This window comes from Anas acuta, chromosome 19, assembly GCF_963932015.1.
Source record: "Anas acuta chromosome 19, bAnaAcu1.1, whole genome shotgun sequence".
In the NCBI taxonomy this organism is placed as follows: Eukaryota; Metazoa; Chordata; class Aves; order Anseriformes; family Anatidae; genus Anas; species Anas acuta.
Window position 1 is genome coordinate 3,873,843 of NC_088997.1, and position 21,093 is coordinate 3,894,935.

Consider the following 21,093-nt stretch of genomic DNA (forward strand, 5'->3'; position numbering starts at 1 on the left):
GCCGGGCTCATTCCCGTGAAATCAGTCCCGCACCAACTTCCAGGAACTGCAGCGGGTTACTGGGAACTTACTGCAGAGGTGTTACTCGCTGTCATTTCTGACAGCGCCGTTCCTCAGGCAGCATACCCGACACTCTTACAGAGGCCGTATGTATTATTGTGAAGCTCCTCAGCCAAAACCATGCCCAGCTAATTCTGCACCTGCTCGCTCACCTCGCTGCCGTGCAGGACCAGGAGCCAGCTGCTCATGCCCCCAAGATGGGGCTGCAGCAGAGCAGTTGCTGCCCAGCAGCTCCCAGGCACCCCACATCTACACCCAGACCCCCTGGATCCCTGCTCCCCTCACATCAGCTCCATCTCCACGCTGTATTCCCAGATCAGCGTCTCTCCAAGGGCAGGACACAAGCTTAATCCCAAGGCGCTGTGCCTGAGCTGCCGCTCCCCCCGACACAAAGCCTGCCTTTCCTGCAGCTGGGTGGCTTTGCAAACAACTTGCGGGTTGCGGCTCAGCCAGCACACAAACATTTCACAAGCGATTGCACAAACCTCAGCAGTAGCCAGCCTGCGGTGGAAAAGAGTGACAAGCAACTGCCCGTATTTGCACGCAGCAGGCACAATGTAAAGAAAACCAGGCTGGGCTTGGTGGCTCCTTTGCACTGTGATAGATGAAAAGGAGCTGGGCTCACACTCAACACGACACAAGGAGAAAAAGTGGGAACTTTTCTCATAGGAGCAACACCTTGTGAATACACTCTCCTTGATCCTATTTAGCACGCTTGCACACAGGTTATGTTGAAGCTCTGTCCATGTGCCATGCTGCCTGAGAGTCCAAAAAAAAATTAGACAAGGGGTTCGTGCTACTGCAGCCAGAGGAAGAGTCTGTGAACTCTGGGAGTGGAGCATTGCGTTGTGCAGTGAGCACACCCACAAGAGGGTGTCTGCAGGAACACCGAGACCGCTACTTACCTGTGCTTTCCACAGTGGCCATTTTCCAGTCTGCTCTCCTGCTTGAAAATCCTCCCCCTTCAGCCAGAGGATTTCCATGCCACTGCAGTGCTGCTCGTGCTTGGCAGCACACAGAGCAGGCAAACATCCCTGCCTGCATCTCATCCTGGGGCCCAAGACTGCTACCAGGCCATGCCCTCACAGAAACCTGAGGCTCCTCTGTACTGACAGGAGTGACAGAGCAGCACTGTGATGCCATCCTGGGAGATGGCCCCTTGGCCTTGGCAGGGGCATCTTTTAGCCAGCTGTGGACCAGAAACAAGCTGAGGTTGCTTTATGTGTTGCAAAATACCAGCTGAGTCTCCTGGAACGGCGCCGAGTGAGAACTTATCTTGTGACAAGCATTTCTAAACAAATAATGCTGACTTGCAGCCCTGCAGTACTACCATAAGCCAAAAAAACCCACCCAACACCAAAGGTTTATTGCCCATTGAGACACTTGTTCTCTTTCTATGTTATATAGAAAATTTTATGAAATTCATTAGTTGGTGAAATGACAAATCTACCCAGACTGTTTAGGTATTACATGAATAGTTAAACATCCAGATTCACATTTTCCAGTACAATACAAGAAAGATGTCAGGCACTACTGATGAATATCAATCCCATTTTGAACTAGCAGAAACTTTGCCTACAAAGATGTGGCAGAAAGGTGCCTTATTAATAGCCCTGCTGTTTGAAAAGCTGCAATAAATGTTCATCTCCTACACGTGGTATCTTTCATATCTAATGAGCCATAAACATGAAATTCACAGTAATCACTTCAACGACAGTCCAACTCGGCCCTTGTTAAACCGCTTCAAAATGAAGAACTTGGCCCAATCCAGCTTCTTCTGGCTGCCAGGTGGGTACCGGAGTTTGTTCATGCCCTCCATCTTCAGGTCCTTGATCAAGCAGGCGCGGCGGTGGGAGAAGGTCTCAAAGCTGTGCTTGCCGTGGTAGGCGCCCATCCCGCTGTTCCCTGGGACACACAACCCAGCCAGGTCACACCACAGGCTTGGCAGGCCAAGCCTTTGGCTACTTGTGGCCACCAGCACGGCAAGCAGGAACACAGGAAAGTTTCCATTGCTGGCCAGCTGCAGTGCAAGTTACCTATCCACATTTTGGCTTGCTGTAGTTTCAAAGCTTAACTTCTCCCCTATATTCCTGCAGGGAGGATGTGTCCTTCCTCTCTGCAGAACTTCCCAGTCTCTAAGGCGTCCATCTGCACCCTCCCTCCAGCAGTTACTGCTGATCACCCTGGTCACAACTAATGTTTTGAAAACACCTTTCACATTACTCTATGCTACATACTTCAATCCTCCCAACAACACATACCAAACATACTTCCCTCTCTTATTCTCTCATGTTTCCTCTCTCTTAAGAGACTTGTAGAATTTGTAGTTGTTACTGAGACCTGCTATACAAAGACCCTTCACAGGTGACAGGCACAGGAGTAGCTGGGCACAAGCCAACCACTGCAGTGCTGTGGCACAAGCACCAAGTCACAATGCTAAAAGGAGCCCCAGAAACTTACCGACACCACCAAAGGGTAAACTTGAGAGCAAGTAATGCATAATAACATCATTTCCAGTAACGCCCCCACTGGAGGTTTCTGAGATGACTCTCTTGATTACCTGACAGAAGAAAAAACAACAAGATAACAAGGGCCTAGCAGAGACCAACAGGTCTCTGCCATGGAACAAAAAGCTTTCACTTTCACTTTCTCTGCCTGACACCTCAGATAAGCCCTCTCCACACAACACTAATTGAAATGGAAAAGCTAGAAACACAAGAACCCTCCTCCACAGCAAAACATTCAAAGTCCCTAGGATCACTGCATGGCAACCTGGATTCCAAGCAGGAAATTCAGCCTTTTATCCACCCCTGTTTCACAACACCAGGTAGATCCTGACTGCTTCAGCATGTGCCCTGGGGGCTCTGGCAACTCTGCCTGCGGACACACCTGTCCCACAGGACACAAAAGCTGCAATCCACCCACAAACAGCAGCCAACAGGGCCCAGCACCGAGCTGGGCCTGGGACGGCTGCACCCAGCATGGAGCCACACAGAGCCCTGACCCACCTTCTTGTCGTTGGAGAAGACATAGAGGGCAAGGGGCTTCTCCCGACTGTTGATGAACTCAATGGCTTCGTCCACGCCCTTCACTGACACAATCGGAAGCACCGGCCCAAAGATCTCCTCCTCCATCACCTTAGACTCCGCAGAAATGTCCGTCAGGATGGTGGGTGCTGAGGCAAGCGGGAGGGCACACAGGGCATGAGGTCAGCAGCACAGCAGATGGGGTCCGCCACAGGGCCTCTGCCCACCACGCGCCACAGCTACCTATGAAGCAGGAGGCCTCATCCGTCTCTCCCCCGTGCGCGATCTTCTGGCCTTCCAGCAGGCTCACGATCCTCCTGAAGTGGCGCTTGTTGACGATCCTCTCGTAATCCGGAGACTTCTTCACATCTTCCCCATAGAACTCCTGGCAAAGGGCAGAGCAGAACCAAAGCCCTTCACTCACCCGCAGCACGGCCACGGCTACAGAGCCTCCGTGTCACAAACTGACACCTCCGAGGTGACAGCGGCCACAGCACGAGAGCCTCCGCGCTCACCTGCAGAGTCGCCTTAATGTTCTCCACCACCTGGCTCTGGATGGACGGCTCGCACAGGATGTAGTCCGGGGCAATGCAGGTTTGCCCACAGTTCATGTACTTCCCCCACGTTATCCGCCTGCAGCAACAGGGACACTCAGCCCCCTCCAGTCCCCACTGCCACCCCACCGTCACCTATGAGCCCGTAGCGGCCCAGACACATCCTCCTGCCCCAGCCCCAATGTTTAGCCCCTGCCCTGGGCCCATGACAGCCCGACCTGCAGGCGACGGCCAGGTCGCAGTCCTTGTCGATGTAGCAGGGGCTCTTCCCACCCAGCTCCAGGGTGACGGGCGTCAGGTGCTTGGCAGCCGCTGCCATCACGATTTTGCCCACGGCGGTGTTCCCGGTGTACAGGATGTGGTCGAATCTCTGCGTCAGCAGCTCCGTTGTCTCAGGCACTCCTCCTGTGACCACTGGGTACAGCTCCTGCAGAGACAAGAGTCAGACTCACACTGACCCTGACTAAATGAATTACATCCAGTGGGCAGCTCTCCATGAGGCAAACTCGCTTGTGGGCTAGACTGCAACCTGGGCTCCTTCTAACATGAAACTCCACTGATTGCACTGTCCCACAGAAATGAGAAAGAAACAGAGTTAGAGGCCAGGGCTGAGTCATGCTGTCAAGCTTCTTCTACACTTTGAAGCCAACAGCACGAGTGACCACCAGGCTCTCCCCTTCCTCAGCTCTCTCTCCCCACCTAGAGAATGTTTTTAGTTCCTGAGAGCAAAGTGTACGGCAGAGCCATGCTGTAAGTGGAACAGCCTCTCTGAAACAGGACAACAGATGTCAGACAATGCTTCAGCTCCTGGGGGTATATGAGCCTGTTGTGGTTCCTCTGGTCTGTAGCAGCTCACTGGAGCAGCCACGAGATGGCGTGGAACGAGTGCAGTGCAGAGCAACACTCACCTCATCCAGGTACTGGGGGAGGAGATCTGCCAACAGCTGGGACGTGTGCTCACTGACCTCTGACGGCTTCACCACCACCGCATTGCCTAGGAGACAAAACCAGTGCGGTTGCTCAACCCTTGCAATCTTCTCACCTCCCATGGCCCCCACACAGACCCAGACCCCAGGCAGGTCCCCACCTGCTGCAATAGCTCCGATCAGCGGCTGCACAACCAGCATGAAGGGGTAATTCCAGGCACCGATCACCAGCACCACCCCCAGCGGCTCAGGGTAGATGTACGCCTCATCCCGCATCGTCAGCAGATTCTTCTTCACCGGCTGAGGAGCCGCCCATGATGGCAAATTCTCCATGGCCTGGGCCAGCTCTCCCAGTACTCCCATAACCTCGTGGCTGTACGCGTTGTGCCCACACTGCAATGACAGGCAGATCACTGAGGGTGCTGACAGCAGGCACTCACCTCCTGCACCCATGGGTGGCCCCCGCGCTCATTGAGCTGCACAAGCGCCGTTCAAGGCCAGGGTCACTGGGTCCTGGCCATGCTGATCCCCTGGGTGCCACCCTGCCCATGGCAGGGGGTCGGAGCTGGATGGTCTTTAAGCCCCCTCCCAGCCCAAGCCCTTTCACCACTCAACAATCAGGATGCAACCCAGGGGCTGCCGCTTTTCCCCCAGCTGCCAACCGCCCCTGCGCACAGACCTTGTGCAGATCCGACTGCAGGGCCGCCAGGATCTCCTTCTCCTTCTCCCGCACCATCCGCTCCAGGTTCTTCAGCTGCTGCAGCCTGAACTCCAGCGAGCGGCACCGTCCCGAGCTGAAGGCCGCCCTGGCCCTCCCCACGACCTGCTGCATCCTCTCCATGCCCGCTGGGCGCTGCGGGGACCCGGAGCCTGCCCGTGGGCGCCTGCGAGCCCCCGGCACCCCCCGATGCGGGACGGACCCGGCCCCGGAGCCGCTCCCCGGTCCCCGGCGAATGGAAGCAGCGGGCGGGGCTCGGGGGGCGGGGCCTGTGGGGTAGGGGGCGGGGCTTGGGGCACGGGGGGCGGGGCCTGGGGACAAAACTCGCGGGAAAAGGCCCCGGAGGAGGGGGCGCCCCCAGCCCCCGGAGGGTCCCGGTCGGGGCCGAGCCCCCGGCGCTGCCCGTGCCGGGTCCCCGGGGGCTGTGCCCGGCCGGAGGGGGGCAGCGGCCCCGCCTGGAGGCCGGCAGCCGCAGGGCGAGGCTGGCAGCCCAGGGGCAAGGCCAAAGTCCCCTCCCGCCCCCCGATTCCTGAGAAGTGCGGGGTGTGAAGGAGCTGCCAGCGTTTCTATTTGCATTCGGTCACTAAGGGACAATGAAGATGAGAGCTATTTCTGGGAAAGGCATTACCGGCAGGAGAAGCGGGAGGTAAGCAGTGCCGGAGGTTCTCTGATCGCCAGGAGTAGGCACAGAGCAGCAGGAGATGTCTGATGGAGAATCTGCGCTGCTGCCCCTCTTCCCTCCTTGCCTAGCAGCCTCTTGTTCCAGCTCCCCTCCTGCAGTCAGCTCTGGCAAGGCACCGCGGTTGATTCCCTTCCCCAACAGCAGCCAGTGGAGCCTGCTGAAGGAGAACCTTGCCTTACAGGATAAGATACGCAGCGTTTGCTTTCAGGAGTCCACCGAATAACGCAGCTCTTCTATACATATTTTACTAGCTCACACACCACCCTGACATAACCAAGTTTTTAGCCAGGCTGGCAATCCTAAATTCCCACTTAAATGTGTATCCAAGTGTTTACTCCTAAATTACATCATCTGGGCAGTGGCACAACAAGCCAGACAGATACAAAAGCCCAAATAACACTCCATCAAAAAAAAAAGCAAGTGCAGAAAACTAACAACAGGGAGGAGCTTTAAGGAACCTACAAGAATAAATGCGTCTCAGTTCATTTATGGCATCACTTGTTTTGAAAGCTACGGCTGATCTCACATTTGCAAGAACAAGATACTCTGCAGTACAAAGCCGTGGTCTGTGGGCTGCATTGTAGACATAGCTGGAGCACGGAAAATGTGAAAGAGCCACAAAGAAACAATGAAAATGATTGGCACGAAGACTGCAACGAGACTCAACAGCACCACTGGCATTTCGTTTGCTTTCAGCTGAAGAGGAGGGGGGAGCCTGCCACATACAAAGGGCTATTGAAAAAGGTGTTTGTCCAAAGCAGCAGTGCCAAGAGTCAAGGAGACTGGGCTCCAAATGACTTCAAGAGAAGAGTTACTGAGATATACTTCCTTGACCTACAGAAAGGAGGAGCAAAACATGCAGTTCTACTGAAAAGCCACAGCTCGGGTTATGGCTCAGGTTAGACAGTCAAAAAAAAGTGAATGACAGAGTTCAGAGCAAATGACAAAGACAAAGGATCAAAATTAAAAAACAACCAAACCATACAAAACAAAAACAGAAACAGCAACATGAGTCAAATGAGGCAGGTCACAAGCCAGATCACAAGTCAGCCTGTCTGAATTTCAAAGCCTCAACAAGCTCTGAAAGCAACAGTGTCCAGCTTTACTTGATCTACAGCAAGGAGAAAGCTTCCGTTTTCAGTGCCCCTGGACTGTACGCTGCACTGTGCCGTGGTACCAATGGATCACAACAATTACTGCCTCTGAACCCATAAAGTGACAACAGGAATATCTTGATGTTGCTGGATAAAGTATCAAGAGCAATGCAGAACCTAGCGAGTCCCAGGACCAACAACTCACATCTCAACTGAAAAATGTTTCTTAAGTAATTTGTAATAAATCGGCTGTGAGTTAGATCCACTAGATTTCATCCTCTGTATCAGAGGAAAGGTCAAGAATTAATCTTGCACATAAAAAGCAGCAAATGTCAGAATTAAACTATATTTTAGATTTCTCAGTCAATTCTACACAATAAGGAGAAAGTGAAAATACAGAAGTACAGAAGAACATGGCATTCTTGAGTAGATGCTAGAGTTGAACTAGAAAAGCAGTACATCAAGTATCCTTTCAAGTTCTATCTTTCAAAAGGCTGAAACAAACAACCAAACAAAAAAACGAGCACCTGCTGTTCAGTGCGGAGAGCTGAAGACAGAGGACAGCTTCAGGAGCTCTGTGGAATGAGCTTATACAGAAAGACAGGCTATGAGCATCGGCCTCCTCCTCCTGAAGACAGGGAGCAAGAATAGCCCTTTTCTTCTCTTGTTTGTGCAGCTGTAGCCTCACTGGCAGGAGCGAGGAGAATGAACTTGAATCCTGAGGGAAAAAAAGAAAACCAATAAAAAATCATGAGGCTGCTTTTCCCAAGAACTATCTCCTAGACTCGTGCTTTAAGGCTTTCACTGTGTTCCTAGATTCATGTTCAGATATTTCATTAGCATTCCCTGCTCACTCACTCCTCATCTTCTTTTATTGCTATATGCCAGTCATGAGCGCAGGTTTTATTTTTTAATAAAATGGAAAAAAAAACGATACTACAGCTAAGAAATACAACAGCTGTGTACCAGCTATAACAGCACACCTCAGCTGGGGAGAGGGTATTAGCTACAAGCTGGAGGAAACCTGCTTTTTGTAAGGCCTGGACAGAAATTGTAACTTACTGCCAGTTTTTTTTCCTATCATTATTTATTTATTTTTAGTTCTGTATATGCTGTCTTGGCAGCCCAGTCAGCTCCTCTGTGCTGGAGGCAACAAACAAGCACCTTGCTGAAAGAATGTACAACTGTTACCTAAGAACCTACTTAACATATTTGTTTTCAAAGCTGTTTTTTTTAAAAAAAAAAAAAAAAAACAACACAACAAAAACCACCACCAAACCGCATGAACAACAATAAACAAACAACCTCACAACAAACAACAAAGCAGGGTACACTGTTTTCCCAAAGCAACAGAAAACAAACTTGGGGACACTTTGTGCCAGAGTTATCCGGAGATAATGAGCTCATTGCCCCATCTCCCTGAGGTGAGTGTCTCTTGACCCAAGTAGATTCAGCTTCCAGGCAACATTCAGCAATTGATTTAATGAGCTGAGTACAGACAGTTTTTTTTTTTTTTTTTCCCCCCTCTCTGAAGTTAACAGCATTGATCTTTGGTTACAGACATACACAAACTCAGCTTTACCATAGAAACACTTCTAGTGTCAGTATTTATTTTACCTTAATATACATTTATACAGGCCATAATAAAAAGGCTATTACACAACAGTTCAGTGAGTTATTACCTAGTTTCAAGAATAATGCATGCAATTACAAAGGAGAGGTAGAAACACCGTATTAAAGACCTAAAAATACAAACATTATATAAACAAACACTTTCAAATTAACTGTTGGAATTTCATACAGATAAATAAGGTAAAAAGTACATTACTCTGTCAAAGTAAAGGAAACACATGGTTATCCAAACACTGAAAGAGTATTTTGATGTGTAAGCCCTGTACAACTTTGTCAAATAGTTCAGACCACTGTATTTAAGAGGATTAAAATGATTTTGTCCTGGAGAATGGTTTATTCAAGTATTCAAGCAGTTGAGTAACAAAAAAAGTCCCAAAAATAAAGTAAAAGGAACCATTTCCAGAGAAGCTGATCTGCTTAAATACTTTGCAAATCGCTGTCCTGATAATCTCATGGGATGCTTGAAATGATAATGCCTATAAGGCTAAATGAAGCTTCCCACCTCTCCCCCAAAATGCACACAAAATAATCCTGATTTTTCACACACACTATGTAGATATTCTACATCAATTTATCAGCATCTCAAATCCCAACATTATTTTCTGGTTTTGTGTGGTTCCTTGCAGAACCTCTCAGTTTACAGTATTTCTTGTAATACTGCCCAAGAAGCAAGACTACTGAGAACTGTCATTACACCCCTACAGACTGCAGGCATTAATGCACAATTCGCATGCACAACAAAAGATGCAACCAAATCTATATAAAAAGCAAACAACCAGCAACTCAACATTGCTATCACTGAGAAAGTCCAGAGCAGTAGTTACTCAAGTATTAGACAAATAGGTATAAAATGGAAAGGTTCACATGAATACAAGTTTTTACAGTTTGTTTGAAAGTCTTCTAGAAGCTACATTTGAAATTCTGAAAAGAATTTTATGTACACTGAAATGAAATTCAGCCAAGTTCATTGTGCCTTCTCTCTCTTTTTTTTTTTTTTATATAGTTCTTCAAAAATGAATATACAGTTGCTTTAGTAAATTAGTGCAAAACAAAGTGTTTTGGAAGAAGATCTTCAAATTGTATCCACATCAGCTGAAAATCCACTGAGGATTTTGCACAGATGGAGCGCAATTTCTTCCATTACCATTCCCCCCTCCCCCCCCCCCAATAAAAGAACACTTTCTCACCATCCCTTCACAAGACAAGCTGAGCCACGTTTACAACATGTGAGCTCAGATACAAGCCAGCTTAGCCCCAAAAGCTTTCAACAGCACTTGCACATGGTTAGGGTTTCCCAAATGTAGTCAGACACATTTTACTGACAATTTAAAACCTTTTTTTTCCACGAACTTTTGAGGGACTCTTCTGAGGGAAATGTCTTTTTGTACCTGATGCAGAAGGATCCAGTCTCTATAGACCTCATGAGGAAAAAAACCCTGATCATTCAAGTCAAAACACACGTACAAGGATCAGTTTGAAATGTGAAGACAGATTCTTTTAAATTCTGTTGCTAGGAAGAAAAAGGAGCTGCTGGATCTGTAAGGCAAGTTTTCTACAAATGTACTTTTGGAATTTCTCCTCTTTGAGTATGCTGCTGCTTCTTTGGTAGTCACCACAGAAATGTAAGAATCATCTTCCACGTGGGGCAGAACAAGGACAACAATTAAGCTGTAGTGAAAAAAGTGCAGTATCACTGATGTGGTCCCTTATGTTCACGCCATCTGGTCCTTGGGATATTCCTACTGCTCATATACAGCCACTGTGCTATAGCAAAGTGCAGAAAGCCTTCGCTCGATGCTAGACTTATCTGAAAAACAGAAAGGTAAAAAAAGGAAAAAAGTGATGAATTCAGTGTTATAATCCATTTCTGTGTAATTTTCATTATTTTCATCGAGCATAAACTTACACTTGTGTACATTTTCTATATCTGCAGGGTCTTGCAGTATTTTAGTCAGTCCTTCCAGCAGCAAGGCTGCTTTGTGGTATCGATATGTAATATCTTCAGTTTGCTGAAACATCTCATCTAGAGCTGCTGACTGAACCTGGAATCATTCAGTAGATTCAGTTACATAAATTGCTTTAGGCAAATACTGAAATGAAAAATTCAAAATGGATTAAAAACTATTTTTGAGCCTTAATTAAGCTGATCTGTTTTTATGACAGTAAGACAACAAAATGCAGTCAGAAAACAGAGCCCCTGTGCTGTATTAGCAAAGGGCATTCTGCACGTAAGCTGTAAAAGCACTTTTTGATCTCATGTGCTTATGTGTTACAACATATTCTGAAATTATGACAATATACAAATAAGTATGCTTGTTCTCATACCTGTATTCTCTTGTAAAGAAGTCAAATTAATTGTGCACTATTATCAGGGTTAAACACAATATTTGCTGGTACCTTTTTTGTGACACCTATAGTGAAAAAGACTTCCCTCTCATCAAAAAAAGCATTTAAGTTTCTAGTATGCTTACTGTACCTGCTCTCTGGCAGATATAAAGTTTCTCAATTACATAAAAAAGCTTCCACATGTGCCGCATTTGCTTTGTATGAACAAGGCTGGTGTTCCTCAAATTGACCTGGTGGACTGAGGAAGCTACTTCTGTTGTTTCTGTGCTTTAGTAAACCATACTGGATGGTATTTCAGCACATAGGGCACTTTTAGAGGCTGTGTGACTTAGGAGTTCATTTCCTAGTGTTTATGTATCAAATGTGGTGATGTAGGGGAAATATCCCTGAGGAACAGTATATGACAAGGACTTTAGCCACAGTTAAGGGAGGGCAGGATGGAAAGTGAAAGAGTTACAAAAATGGCTATGTATGTTTCCAAATCTGGAAACATACATTTTATTTTCTGGTTATGAATAAGAGGTATGTGAGAAAAGGAATCTACGTGTTATCAATCTCAATGTCCTATCATTTAGGTAAAAGGAGCGACTTACCATTTCTACAGCACAGCTGTAAATGAGTTTCTCTGCAGTTACACTGTTGATTTCATCAATGAACCTCTGCTTATCCGAAAAGAAACGATTCAACTTTTCTGTCAGTTTCTTGCACATGCTGATACAGAATTTGTATCTCTCATTGAGGCTTTTCACAACTGGGGAAAAAATAAGAAATTAAAAAAACACCACCACCACCACCACCACGAACAGCCTAAGTACAGCTTCCTCCAGTGGTAGGTAAAGTTAATCTGTTTAATCTTGTGTTTCTAATGTTTACTTACTCTGCTACTAGTATGAATGAAGTATCAAATATATCAAATCATAAAGTTTCAAATTAATAACCGCCCATTTCTTAACAGTTGATTGTTGTATCTTTGTTTACTATCAGAATTTTGCAACTGTACTTATCTACAATGACCTTGTACAGAAGACAACAAAAATGTTGCAACTTCAGCTTTTTGAGTGACATATAACTAAAGGAAATTCGCAAGCAGAGAAATTGAGATTATATTGCACCTACCTTGCTTAACAGCAGTGGATGGGTTCAGTTTCCCTGATTTGACCTGTGCTTTGGCAAGATGCAGAGAAGATGCCAGTAACTGGGCTGCTTTCATGTACAGCACAAGCTGCTCTACTTGTCTGGGGGAAAATAAGTAATTATGTATCAAAAAACTTCTCTCGAACATATCTAAGCCTTAGGCAGATACCACTTTTTATCACAATCCTACACAAGACCCAGCAGCAGCAGAAAAAACAGATGTTTTAAATGCAACTCCACCCCTCCTTTCCCTCCACAAACACCCTGTCACGGGTTGAGAGTACATCTGCTCATCCAGTAATTGCAGCAGCAAATACAAACTGCTTTAACGCAGACATTTTTAAAAGGAACCCTTCTTCATGGGGACTGAACGCCTGAGGTCAAGGTCTTACCACAAGCAACTGGGTGTCCTTTTCTTGCAGCGTCATTTCCCATGCCCCTGGTATTCTCAGTGTTGTGAAATGCAAACACTTTGCAGGGATTTTTTTTTCTTTTCCTTTTTTTTTTTTTTCCCCAGAAAGAAGGCAGGAAGTAGAACTGCCCTTTTCCACCGTTCCAAATTTCTCCTTGCTTCTGATTTTGTATTAGGTCTGATTGGCTACACTGATTAAAGGTCAAAGTTGGATACTCCTTCCCTCCACCTCAGAGCTGCTGCTTCAGCCTGATCAACAGGATCACACAGGACTTGGATTTGAAACAAGATGGTACATAGATTTCCAGGTTCAGAAACAAACTTCAACACGAGTCTGCAATCCTCGCCACTTTCCCCAGCTTATGTGGCAGGCCAGAAAACATGGTCCTCACCTATCTATTAGCACATCTCTCTATATCCTTTGCTGTATTTTTCTCATGTGTCTTCAGTTGTTAAAAATGTATTCTTAAATAACATTCTATGTAGTAAATAATCACTCCAAACAAAAAGAGGGCATAGGTTGTCCAAAAACATTTTTGATGCATCTGGTTTTTACTAGTTCTCTTGATACTATTTGACCACATACTTACCCCCATTCTTTGCTTAGTTGGCTAATCTGATCAACAACTATGCTCTCTTGGATTTGGTACAGTGATACTGCAGAAGTACACAGGTCTGGGTTCCCTCCCCGTACTGCTGTCAGATCCAGAACACATTCTGTAAATGTCAGCATCATGTTCAGATGACGCAGTGTATCTGTATGTTCTCTCTGTCAGAGGAAAAGGAGATGACAATTTAACAACTATAAGCCATAAGGCAAACAAGTACAATTAAAACTCTTTTTAAGCACTTGAGGATCTTTTGATATGTTAATTTTATGCAGAAATCACATAGTAGAGTCAGCACTAGAGACTACAGAACCAAATGGATCCAAAAGGATCAACAGATATTAATTGGTTCTTGTTAATGATTTCAAGATACTGTAAGCTTATACTTCAGTCTTTCAACAAAGCCAAAGAAACTGGGACACGGAGTTTCTATGTTTGTTGAAACCTGAGCAAGTAAGAGAATCACAAGTGAGAGGTATTACTTGTTATTATATTATCAGCAACCCAGAAGTATGCTTGGTACTCATATGAGAAGCCAGGAGGAATGTTTGGCTTTTATTATATAACAGACTTAATACCTACAAAAGAAATGATCTGAAGCTTCATGCTTATCTGCGTCACTCAAATTTACACTTGGATCTAGAATTAAGTTGTATTAAAATGTGGCTGTTGCCAAAGTTCGCCTTTTAAGACAAACAACTTAAATTGGAGTTAACAACTCACTGGTTGTTGGTGACTAAAACAGACACTACATGCATGGTCCCTGCTCAGAAAGAGTATCAGCCTTCAAAATTAAACAAACACATCTTAGTAATATTTATTATCTTTTCATTAGTAAGGCAGGTCTAAATAAATTTTAAACTCTATCTGTGGGAAGAAAACAGTGCACTGTCAAACATTCATGTTATAACGTATAGATTCAATAAGTAACCAAACACCTTCCAGCGATATGTGAATGAGAAAACAGAACAGCAATCTGCCTTGAGAAATTTATAGTCCAACGATAGCATTCTGGTGAAGGACCACACCAATATGTGCTTTTAAAGCGCCACTCCTCCACACATTTAAAAAAAATATAGGACACTTCACACAAGTAGGATTTAATGTCATCTACTGACTGCGAAGAAGCAGTTAAATACAATGCCTAGAACGACATTGCTTCTGTCAGCACCCACGTCCAAAGTCTTGGCATTAAAACAGAGGCCTATTTGGAAGGCACTGGTGAACAAAAGCAGTCATGTTCCTTTGGTTACCTATTCAAATACAAGAAATGCCAGGAATAATTATCAAAGAGAAATGGTCACATTTGCTACAGGAATATTTTCAAGGTCTTAAAAAGGAATATCTGAGACAGTGAAGAGGAAACTACCAAGTGCACTATGCAGTCCTGTTTTTACCATGTCTCTGTTTTAGCAGCATTAAACATTATAAAACATTAAATTATTTTTTCTATACCTCCATTAAAGTTTCCTCAGGCAATTCGGGAGCTTCAAAAGTGATAAAGCCCTCTAAGCTGGGAGGCGAAGTACCATAAGGCATGTACTTCAGACTTGGAGCTGCCTCGGCTCCCGGAGGAGAAGAACCCATATAAATACCAGGAGGGGAGCCCATATATACACGGCCACTAGTAGAGCAGAGAGACCCTCCAGAACTGTTTGATCCAACTACAAGAAAAATAACACACACATTCAGTCTAATAGGTTGTTCCATTTTGTAGCTCTGGGGCTGCAGATGATAGCAAGTGACAAATCAGTAATCACCACAGATTCATTCTTGGGAGGATCTCTTCTTTGCTCCTCGCATCACTCTGTAGAGAATGCAAGGGCTGCACCTTAATACAGTGATGATTTAGAAAATGGATTCTGGAAATTGGCTGACAGGGATTCCAAGGCAGGCAGCCCAATAGGACAGACAGGTTGTGCTATAGTTCACAAAAGCACACTGCTGCAAATACAGACTCCTGCTCATCCCGAGCAGATTCAGGCATTTACCTTGGGATCTTTGGTATTTGACAATGTAGCTGACATGCTAAAATGCAGTCGGCTCATTTTTTATGTTGCTTCTGGTACAACGCATAACAGTGGGCAAAAATGCAGAATAAGAGATGTAATCATTCCTCTCCACCTTTGTCATAGGTGCTGTTAAAACTCCCTGTGGTGGAGCAAAACAGTGTACACAAGGTGCTATACACTGCTGGATGGTAAATCGATGCCTCTGGCCTTCTCTTTAGTACAGAAAAGGCAGAAGTCCAGGATTTATCTCAACTAGACACAGCACTTCATCTGGGCTAGAGGACCTATTGTGCATGGCAGTAGGCAGATTACCATCTCAAGAGGTGGGCAAGCCTGAATATTGTTTGATGGCAGTCCACAGCTGCCAGGGAAGTCTTACCTGAGGTGGTTCTTGTTCTGAGGACCATATGGGTGCAGGTAGGAGGGGTGGCACTGCTTGGAGGAGACCCAACAGTAAACATGACAGCTCGAGAACTTGCCCCACTTCCCATGGAAGGAGGTCCCACTGTAATTCCATAGGCCCCTGCTGGAGCTGGAAAATAAAATTTTCATGTTAGTCCCTATTGCATACAGTCATACCATTTTGTAATTACATGCAGCAAACTGGAGTACTGCAACACACCATGCTTTGATGTAGACCCAAGAATAGTTATAAGTTCTGACAACAAATAAAACAAGCTGAGTGGACAATCTTGGCAATACAAAAAAAAAGAACCAAGATGTGACCTGCATACATCTTTTTATTTTTTATCTCTCTACCCCTACCTAGAAAAAAAAAACAACCAACAGGGGCTTTCTCTGAGAGCCTGAGAACAACATCAGCCTTTCAGCAAAAGACATAACAGAAAACTTCTAAATGCAGACCATGGTAGGTCTGAAGGCTAAAGACTAGCAGTGTCTGCAGAACTTCTTCCATCTGCACAAAAAAAAAAAAAAAAAAAAAAAACTCTAGCTACTATAGGCAGTGATGTTCCTGTATTTAGCATAGAGATACTTTCCTGTCTCACTTATTTTTAAAGCTATGTTAAGGAACTGGAATATATTCCCTTAAAGATAATTAAAAAAAGGCTTCTGTACTGACACTAAAAATTATTGCAACAAACTACTGAGTTTGGAAGCAGAACAAGATCTATATGGCACTCCATTAAAAAAAAGCACATAAAGTCCATTTGAATGTATCAGTCTGTTCCTTACCTGTATCCATTGGTCGCTCTGTATTGAGGCTGTCTGTACTGCCTTGATATAACTGGCCGCCAAGGGTAGTCTTCACTTGCTGATCTGATAGCTTCCCAGTACTAACAGATCTAGACAAAAAAGCACATGAATGCACAACAAGATTTTTCAGTAAGTTCCTCCTATCTAACGCACAGCAGAAGCTGGCTTTCAGATTTTTGGTGTTATATTGGTTATAGAGAATTCTTCAACAGAAGTACAAAAAGCCTTGAAATCTGACTGTTCATCATTGCCCTACTGAAACAGAGCTAACCATAAAGGAACCTTTTTCCCTTAATAATTTATATTGCAAGCCTTGCCATTTGGATTTTGAAGCAAAACTGAACAGGCTTCACATAGGCAATGAGACTTCCTTATTCAGATAATCAAAACAAAAAGGAACTAGACAGCAAGACAAAGTGCTTCAGGAAGTCCATGCTATATTTATACACAGTACTGAGAGCTTGTTATGTACAATAAACATCAGCATATCCTCACCACTCATTTTCTGCATGCTCTGCCCCTCCAAATTGCTATGTGAAACATACATGCTTCTGCCAAGTCACCTACCCAGTTTTCCATGTCATAAATGCTACAATGCCTACCTGCCAAACGTAGCTTTACTGTGCTGCTCTCCTGCTTGCTTTTCACTTCCTTGCGTCAAGTGGAAATGTGTGAAATCCCTTGGTTCGGTGATGTCTTTAGGCTGCAGTGGGGCATCTACCGATCCTTGGCGATTAGCCAGAGCCAGCAAGTTTGAGGATGCTTGTGTTTTAGGTATTTTGAAAGGAGCCGTAGCCTTAAAGAAACAAAAACAAAAAATATATATATAAAAAATAAGGTTAGCACACAAAAATATTCTTGAGAATGATTTCAGACAATTTACAGATGTTAGTAAACTTAACAGACCTTAGTAGGAGAGCCAATTATTGTTGGTAATGGAGTTTTGAACAGCCAGTCTGAACTCCTAGGTGACGATCCCATATGTTTGGTTGGTGATGTTCCCAGGCTACCTGGCCGACTTGGTTGTGGAGAATGACTGTATCCATACCCAGCATAAGATGGGCATACTGGGTCTGAATGCTGCTTTCTGAGCTTCTGTTTGTTTTGGTAAATATCTGTGAGAGTTGGAGCACTTTGCAACCTAGCTCCCATCAAAAGTGACTGTGGAGACTGAGATGGTGGTATCGGAGAACCTGTAAGGATGAAAAACAGTCACGTAAAATGCTACTTGCAGTGCTTGGAAATGTAGCAATGAAACCCAAAATGCTAAAGATCACTGTTAATCTGTAAAGAGATAGGGCTGCAGTACTGTGAAATATGTTTGATCATCAACTCACTAGATGGCAGAGAATGGATTTAGCATGTCGGCTATTTGGACTAAGGCTACATACACTGATGAGATGATGCTTGTGTTCAAGCTGCCAAAAAGGCAAGATTTCAGGGTGACAGCTGTACTGGCAGCTGCAGTACTTCTGGCAACCTGCATCAAGACAAATAAAGTATTTGGATTCAGCAGGAATGGCATAAACAATAATGAAATTTCAAATGCAGCCACCAAGACTCTAGGTTGAATAGAGTTTCTCAAGTACTGGAATTATATTACTGCAAACAGCAATGCGAATGCAACATTGCATGTTAATGACTTGTTTTGTTTGTAACAATTTAATCTGCAGACTAAAAAGGCAGCTCCCTCTCATGGCTTCTGCAAGAAAAGTATGTATTAAAAAATAGAAAAATATTTATATGTATTCATATGAAACAGTTTGGGATCAGTACTTAGGGCAGACATTTATTTTTAGTCTGTCAGAACATGTTTTTCAAAAGTTCATTATGTACAAAGGAAGTCCACACTTGAATATGAACTCAAAATTTCTCCTAAAGCACAAGATTTGGAAGAGCTATAAACAATCATTTAAGCAGATGGCTTTAGGGAAACATCTCCTATGAACATCTCACCTACTCTGAGATGCCATTCCTCTTTCAAAATAAGGAAACTGAAACTTGATTAAGTGGTCTCTTCCCTGTGATAGTTTTATGTTTCATGAGGAACTGTACAAAGTTATAAACAGTATGCAAGACTTCAGTTTTGTGGCCACAGCTTCCTAGATAAAATATGTATCTTTGTAACCTCAAAGAACTGACACTGAAGTGACAACAATTTCACTCACCTTTAAAAAAATTGCACAACTTAAAATAAACTATTGTAACTAGTTTTTCCCTAGGCTGTGCTGTAACTTAGTATATAAGATTCTTAAGAGCTGGCCAAGGCAATCTTTTGATATTGGCTCTGTTTCATAAATGCATGCTTGAAAAAACATATTAAACTTCTTGCAGTTTGCTCAGTAAAGTGCCCAGCTGTTACGACACATCTTCCAGCCTTCTTAAGCCTGTGCTTTTCTAGTTAGACTTTGAATAAGAGCCACTTCATCTTGATTCCATTCCTCTCCATTTAAACAATGTGCTATAGAGCAGCCTTTCTGCCTGCAGCTCCAACAGAGTACTCGTCTATTCCTCACTAAATTCCCAGCTGAGAATTTGCCTGTTTGAAATCAGTCTGCTTGTCTGTCTCATAGCATTGAAACCTGTCATTTCAGAAAGCAGTCTTAAATTTCTTTGGTGGCTGCTCTGTTGTCAGCACCATCACTGGGAAGGGTTCTCAATCCAAAGTTTCTTCCCTGCTGCCACTGGCAGCAAGAGTTACTCAATTCATTCAGAAGCTGCATTACGACAAATATCTTCAGGCCCTCGAAAATCTCAGTACAGATTATCTTGCTTCACCCAGAAGCAAAGAACTTCCCATACCCATTTAAATGCTGAAAACAGACATGCTGCATTTTGTGATATTTTACAAATAGAAATACCACTGCAGTCATTTGAAATTAAGAAACAATAAAGTAGGAATAGAATGCAGGAAACAGATGAAATGAAACATTAAATACTCTTATAGCCATAAAATCAGTCCTGTTGTATACTACAAATAGGTTTAACATTGGAAAAAGGCACTAAACCAACTATCCTACAAAGTTCTATCCAAAAAAAAGATGCAACAAAATAGCACATATTCTGCTTTGCATTCCAACCATTTTCCCCTAAGCCTTTTTATTTTTCTATTTCATAAAAGAAAAGAGAGTATTTCAAATCTGAGGCTTCACTTAGTCCTTGTCTTTTCCTGATTGCCAATGGCACAGCAGTTAAAAAGGAAATGTTTAAGATATCTCATAGAATTTATTTCATATAGATGAAATCATCCCCAGTTATATGAAATATCTACTAAAAGAAATGAAGACACTAACAATTCCAGGGAATTTTGGGAAGTGTTTAAACAGGGAAAATAACCCACACCATAGTTTCAACACTACCTCTTAAAAAATCAAAATAAAGAGGATAGCTAGTATTTTAGATAAAGAAGAGCTTGCACCTAAGATGCATGTACAACAACAGAATGTGTTGCCGAGTTGCAGATTCCTTTGTCCAATTCTTCTGATGTTACAGTGCAATTCAATCTTATAGAGTCTCAATTTTTTTTTCCCCTGCTAGCATACCAATTTATGACGTGCAAAGCTTACTGAATGCTTAGCAACACCATCAGATCCTAGGCAATTTCCTAAGGGAATGATGAAAACATGTTGCACACTGTACAAAAAAAGAAAAACTTCAGAACTTCAGCCACTCTCTTATTGTGTAGAGAATTAATTATGGGAAAAGGTGTCCTGATACAACCATACTCAGGCTAAGTTTCTATAGAAACTCAGTGTACAGGTTACCAAGCATCTCCTATTAATCCATACTTATGTAGTGTTGGCTCTCCTTGTTCTTCACAGAATTCTGTAGAAGTTGTACCAAAATCATACAGGTTGCTTCGCTCAGTCTCTCACCTGAGAAGTTTCTGCTCCTTGATTCATGTCCTTGAAGCTGTCCACAACAACAGTGTCCAAGCTGCTCAGGTATTGTTCCAACTAAGCAAATAAAATCAAAATGTGAATTTATGCTTAATACTTCATCCACAAATGAAGGTGAAAGAAAATAAAACCTGTTTATCTTACTTATACCAGACATTTTAACAGAAATGGATTGCTGTAAACGTGACTGCTTGAGTATAAGAAAAGCATTGCAGAGGGATCTGGATAAGTTAGATCAATGAGCTGAGTCCAATCGTGTGACATTCAACAAGGGTGTCAGGTCTTGCATTTGGGTCATAACAACCCAATGCAGTGGTATTGGCTTGAGGAGAAGTGGCTGGAAAGCTGCCCAGCAGAAAAGGACCTGTGGGTGCTGATCAACAGCCAGCTGAACATGAGCCAGCAGCGTGTCCAGGTGGCCAAGAAGGCCAATGACAGGACTAGGGAAGTGCAGCCAGCAGGGCTAGAGAAGAGTGATCGTCCTCTTGTACACAGTACCGGTGAAACCATGATCTAGTTGAGCAGATTTCAGTTTAAGGCAACTTCAGGCAAGAATTAGTCTTCTGAATAACTGTTCCAGATAAACCTTCCCAAGAATTTATGGGCTTACCTAGCGGTGAGGGAGAATATGGTCTTGAAGATCCTGTGGATAACCGGCGCCCAACACCCTGCGCAGTGTCAGCTGGTACTGGAGAACAGGAACCCATCTTCATGAAGCCCATTGGACTAGTATTTGAGCGTCTCACAACCCCAGCTCTAACAAGATGAAAAGAAT

General features: G+C 44.1%; 2 protein-coding genes across 2 annotated transcripts in view; both read right to left on the reverse strand.

Annotated features, from left to right (window-relative positions):
* Nucleotides 1-1,526: 1,526 nt before the first annotated feature.
* LOC137842063 (aldehyde dehydrogenase family 3 member A2-like) lies at nucleotides 1,527-5,541 on the reverse strand. Its single transcript, XM_068655682.1, has 9 exons — nucleotides 5,246-5,541; nucleotides 4,728-4,959; nucleotides 4,549-4,634; nucleotides 3,859-4,067; nucleotides 3,602-3,719; nucleotides 3,330-3,471; nucleotides 3,069-3,235; nucleotides 2,521-2,620; nucleotides 1,527-1,965 (listed from the first exon to the last, which is right to left on the reverse strand). Exons 1-9 carry the CDS (start codon nucleotides 5,405-5,407, stop codon nucleotides 1,763-1,765), a joined length of 1,419 nt encoding a protein of 472 aa, XP_068511783.1. The 5' UTR covers nucleotides 5,408-5,541; the 3' UTR covers nucleotides 1,527-1,762.
* A 3,096-nt stretch (nucleotides 5,542-8,637) lies between these two features.
* ULK2 (unc-51 like autophagy activating kinase 2) overlaps nucleotides 8,638-21,093 on the reverse strand; it is a 39,746-nt gene continuing 27,290 nt past the window's right edge. The window contains exons 17-28 of the mRNA XM_068655676.1: nucleotides 20,929-21,074; nucleotides 20,295-20,375; nucleotides 17,326-17,612; nucleotides 17,022-17,215; nucleotides 16,399-16,508; nucleotides 15,584-15,736; nucleotides 14,648-14,856; nucleotides 13,175-13,353; nucleotides 12,155-12,273; nucleotides 11,632-11,789; nucleotides 10,599-10,734; nucleotides 8,638-10,499 (exon numbers count right to left, since the gene is read on the reverse strand). Of these exons, the coding sequence (XP_068511777.1) occupies nucleotides 10,432-10,499; nucleotides 10,599-10,734; nucleotides 11,632-11,789; nucleotides 12,155-12,273; nucleotides 13,175-13,353; nucleotides 14,648-14,856; nucleotides 15,584-15,736; nucleotides 16,399-16,508; nucleotides 17,022-17,215; nucleotides 17,326-17,612; nucleotides 20,295-20,375; nucleotides 20,929-21,074 (1,840 nt within the window). The 3' untranslated portion in view covers nucleotides 8,638-10,431. The remainder of the gene's footprint in view (nucleotides 10,500-10,598; nucleotides 10,735-11,631; nucleotides 11,790-12,154; nucleotides 12,274-13,174; nucleotides 13,354-14,647; nucleotides 14,857-15,583; nucleotides 15,737-16,398; nucleotides 16,509-17,021; nucleotides 17,216-17,325; nucleotides 17,613-20,294; nucleotides 20,376-20,928; nucleotides 21,075-21,093) is intronic.

Excerpts from the sequence above, each read along its gene's own strand:
- LOC137842063 (XM_068655682.1), bottom strand. The coding sequence starts at position 5,407 with ATGGAGAGGATGCAGCAGGTCGTGGGGAGGGCCAGGGCGGCCTTCAGC. Across the intron at positions 4,960-5,245 it reads TGCAGTCGGATCTGCACAAG|TGTGGGCACAACGCGTACAG; the intron begins GTCTGTGCGCAG and ends CTGTCATTGCAG. Across the intron at positions 1,966-2,520 it reads TTTACCCTTTGGTGGTGTCG|GGAACAGCGGGATGGGCGCC; the intron begins GTAAGTTTCTGG and ends TGTGTGTCCCAG.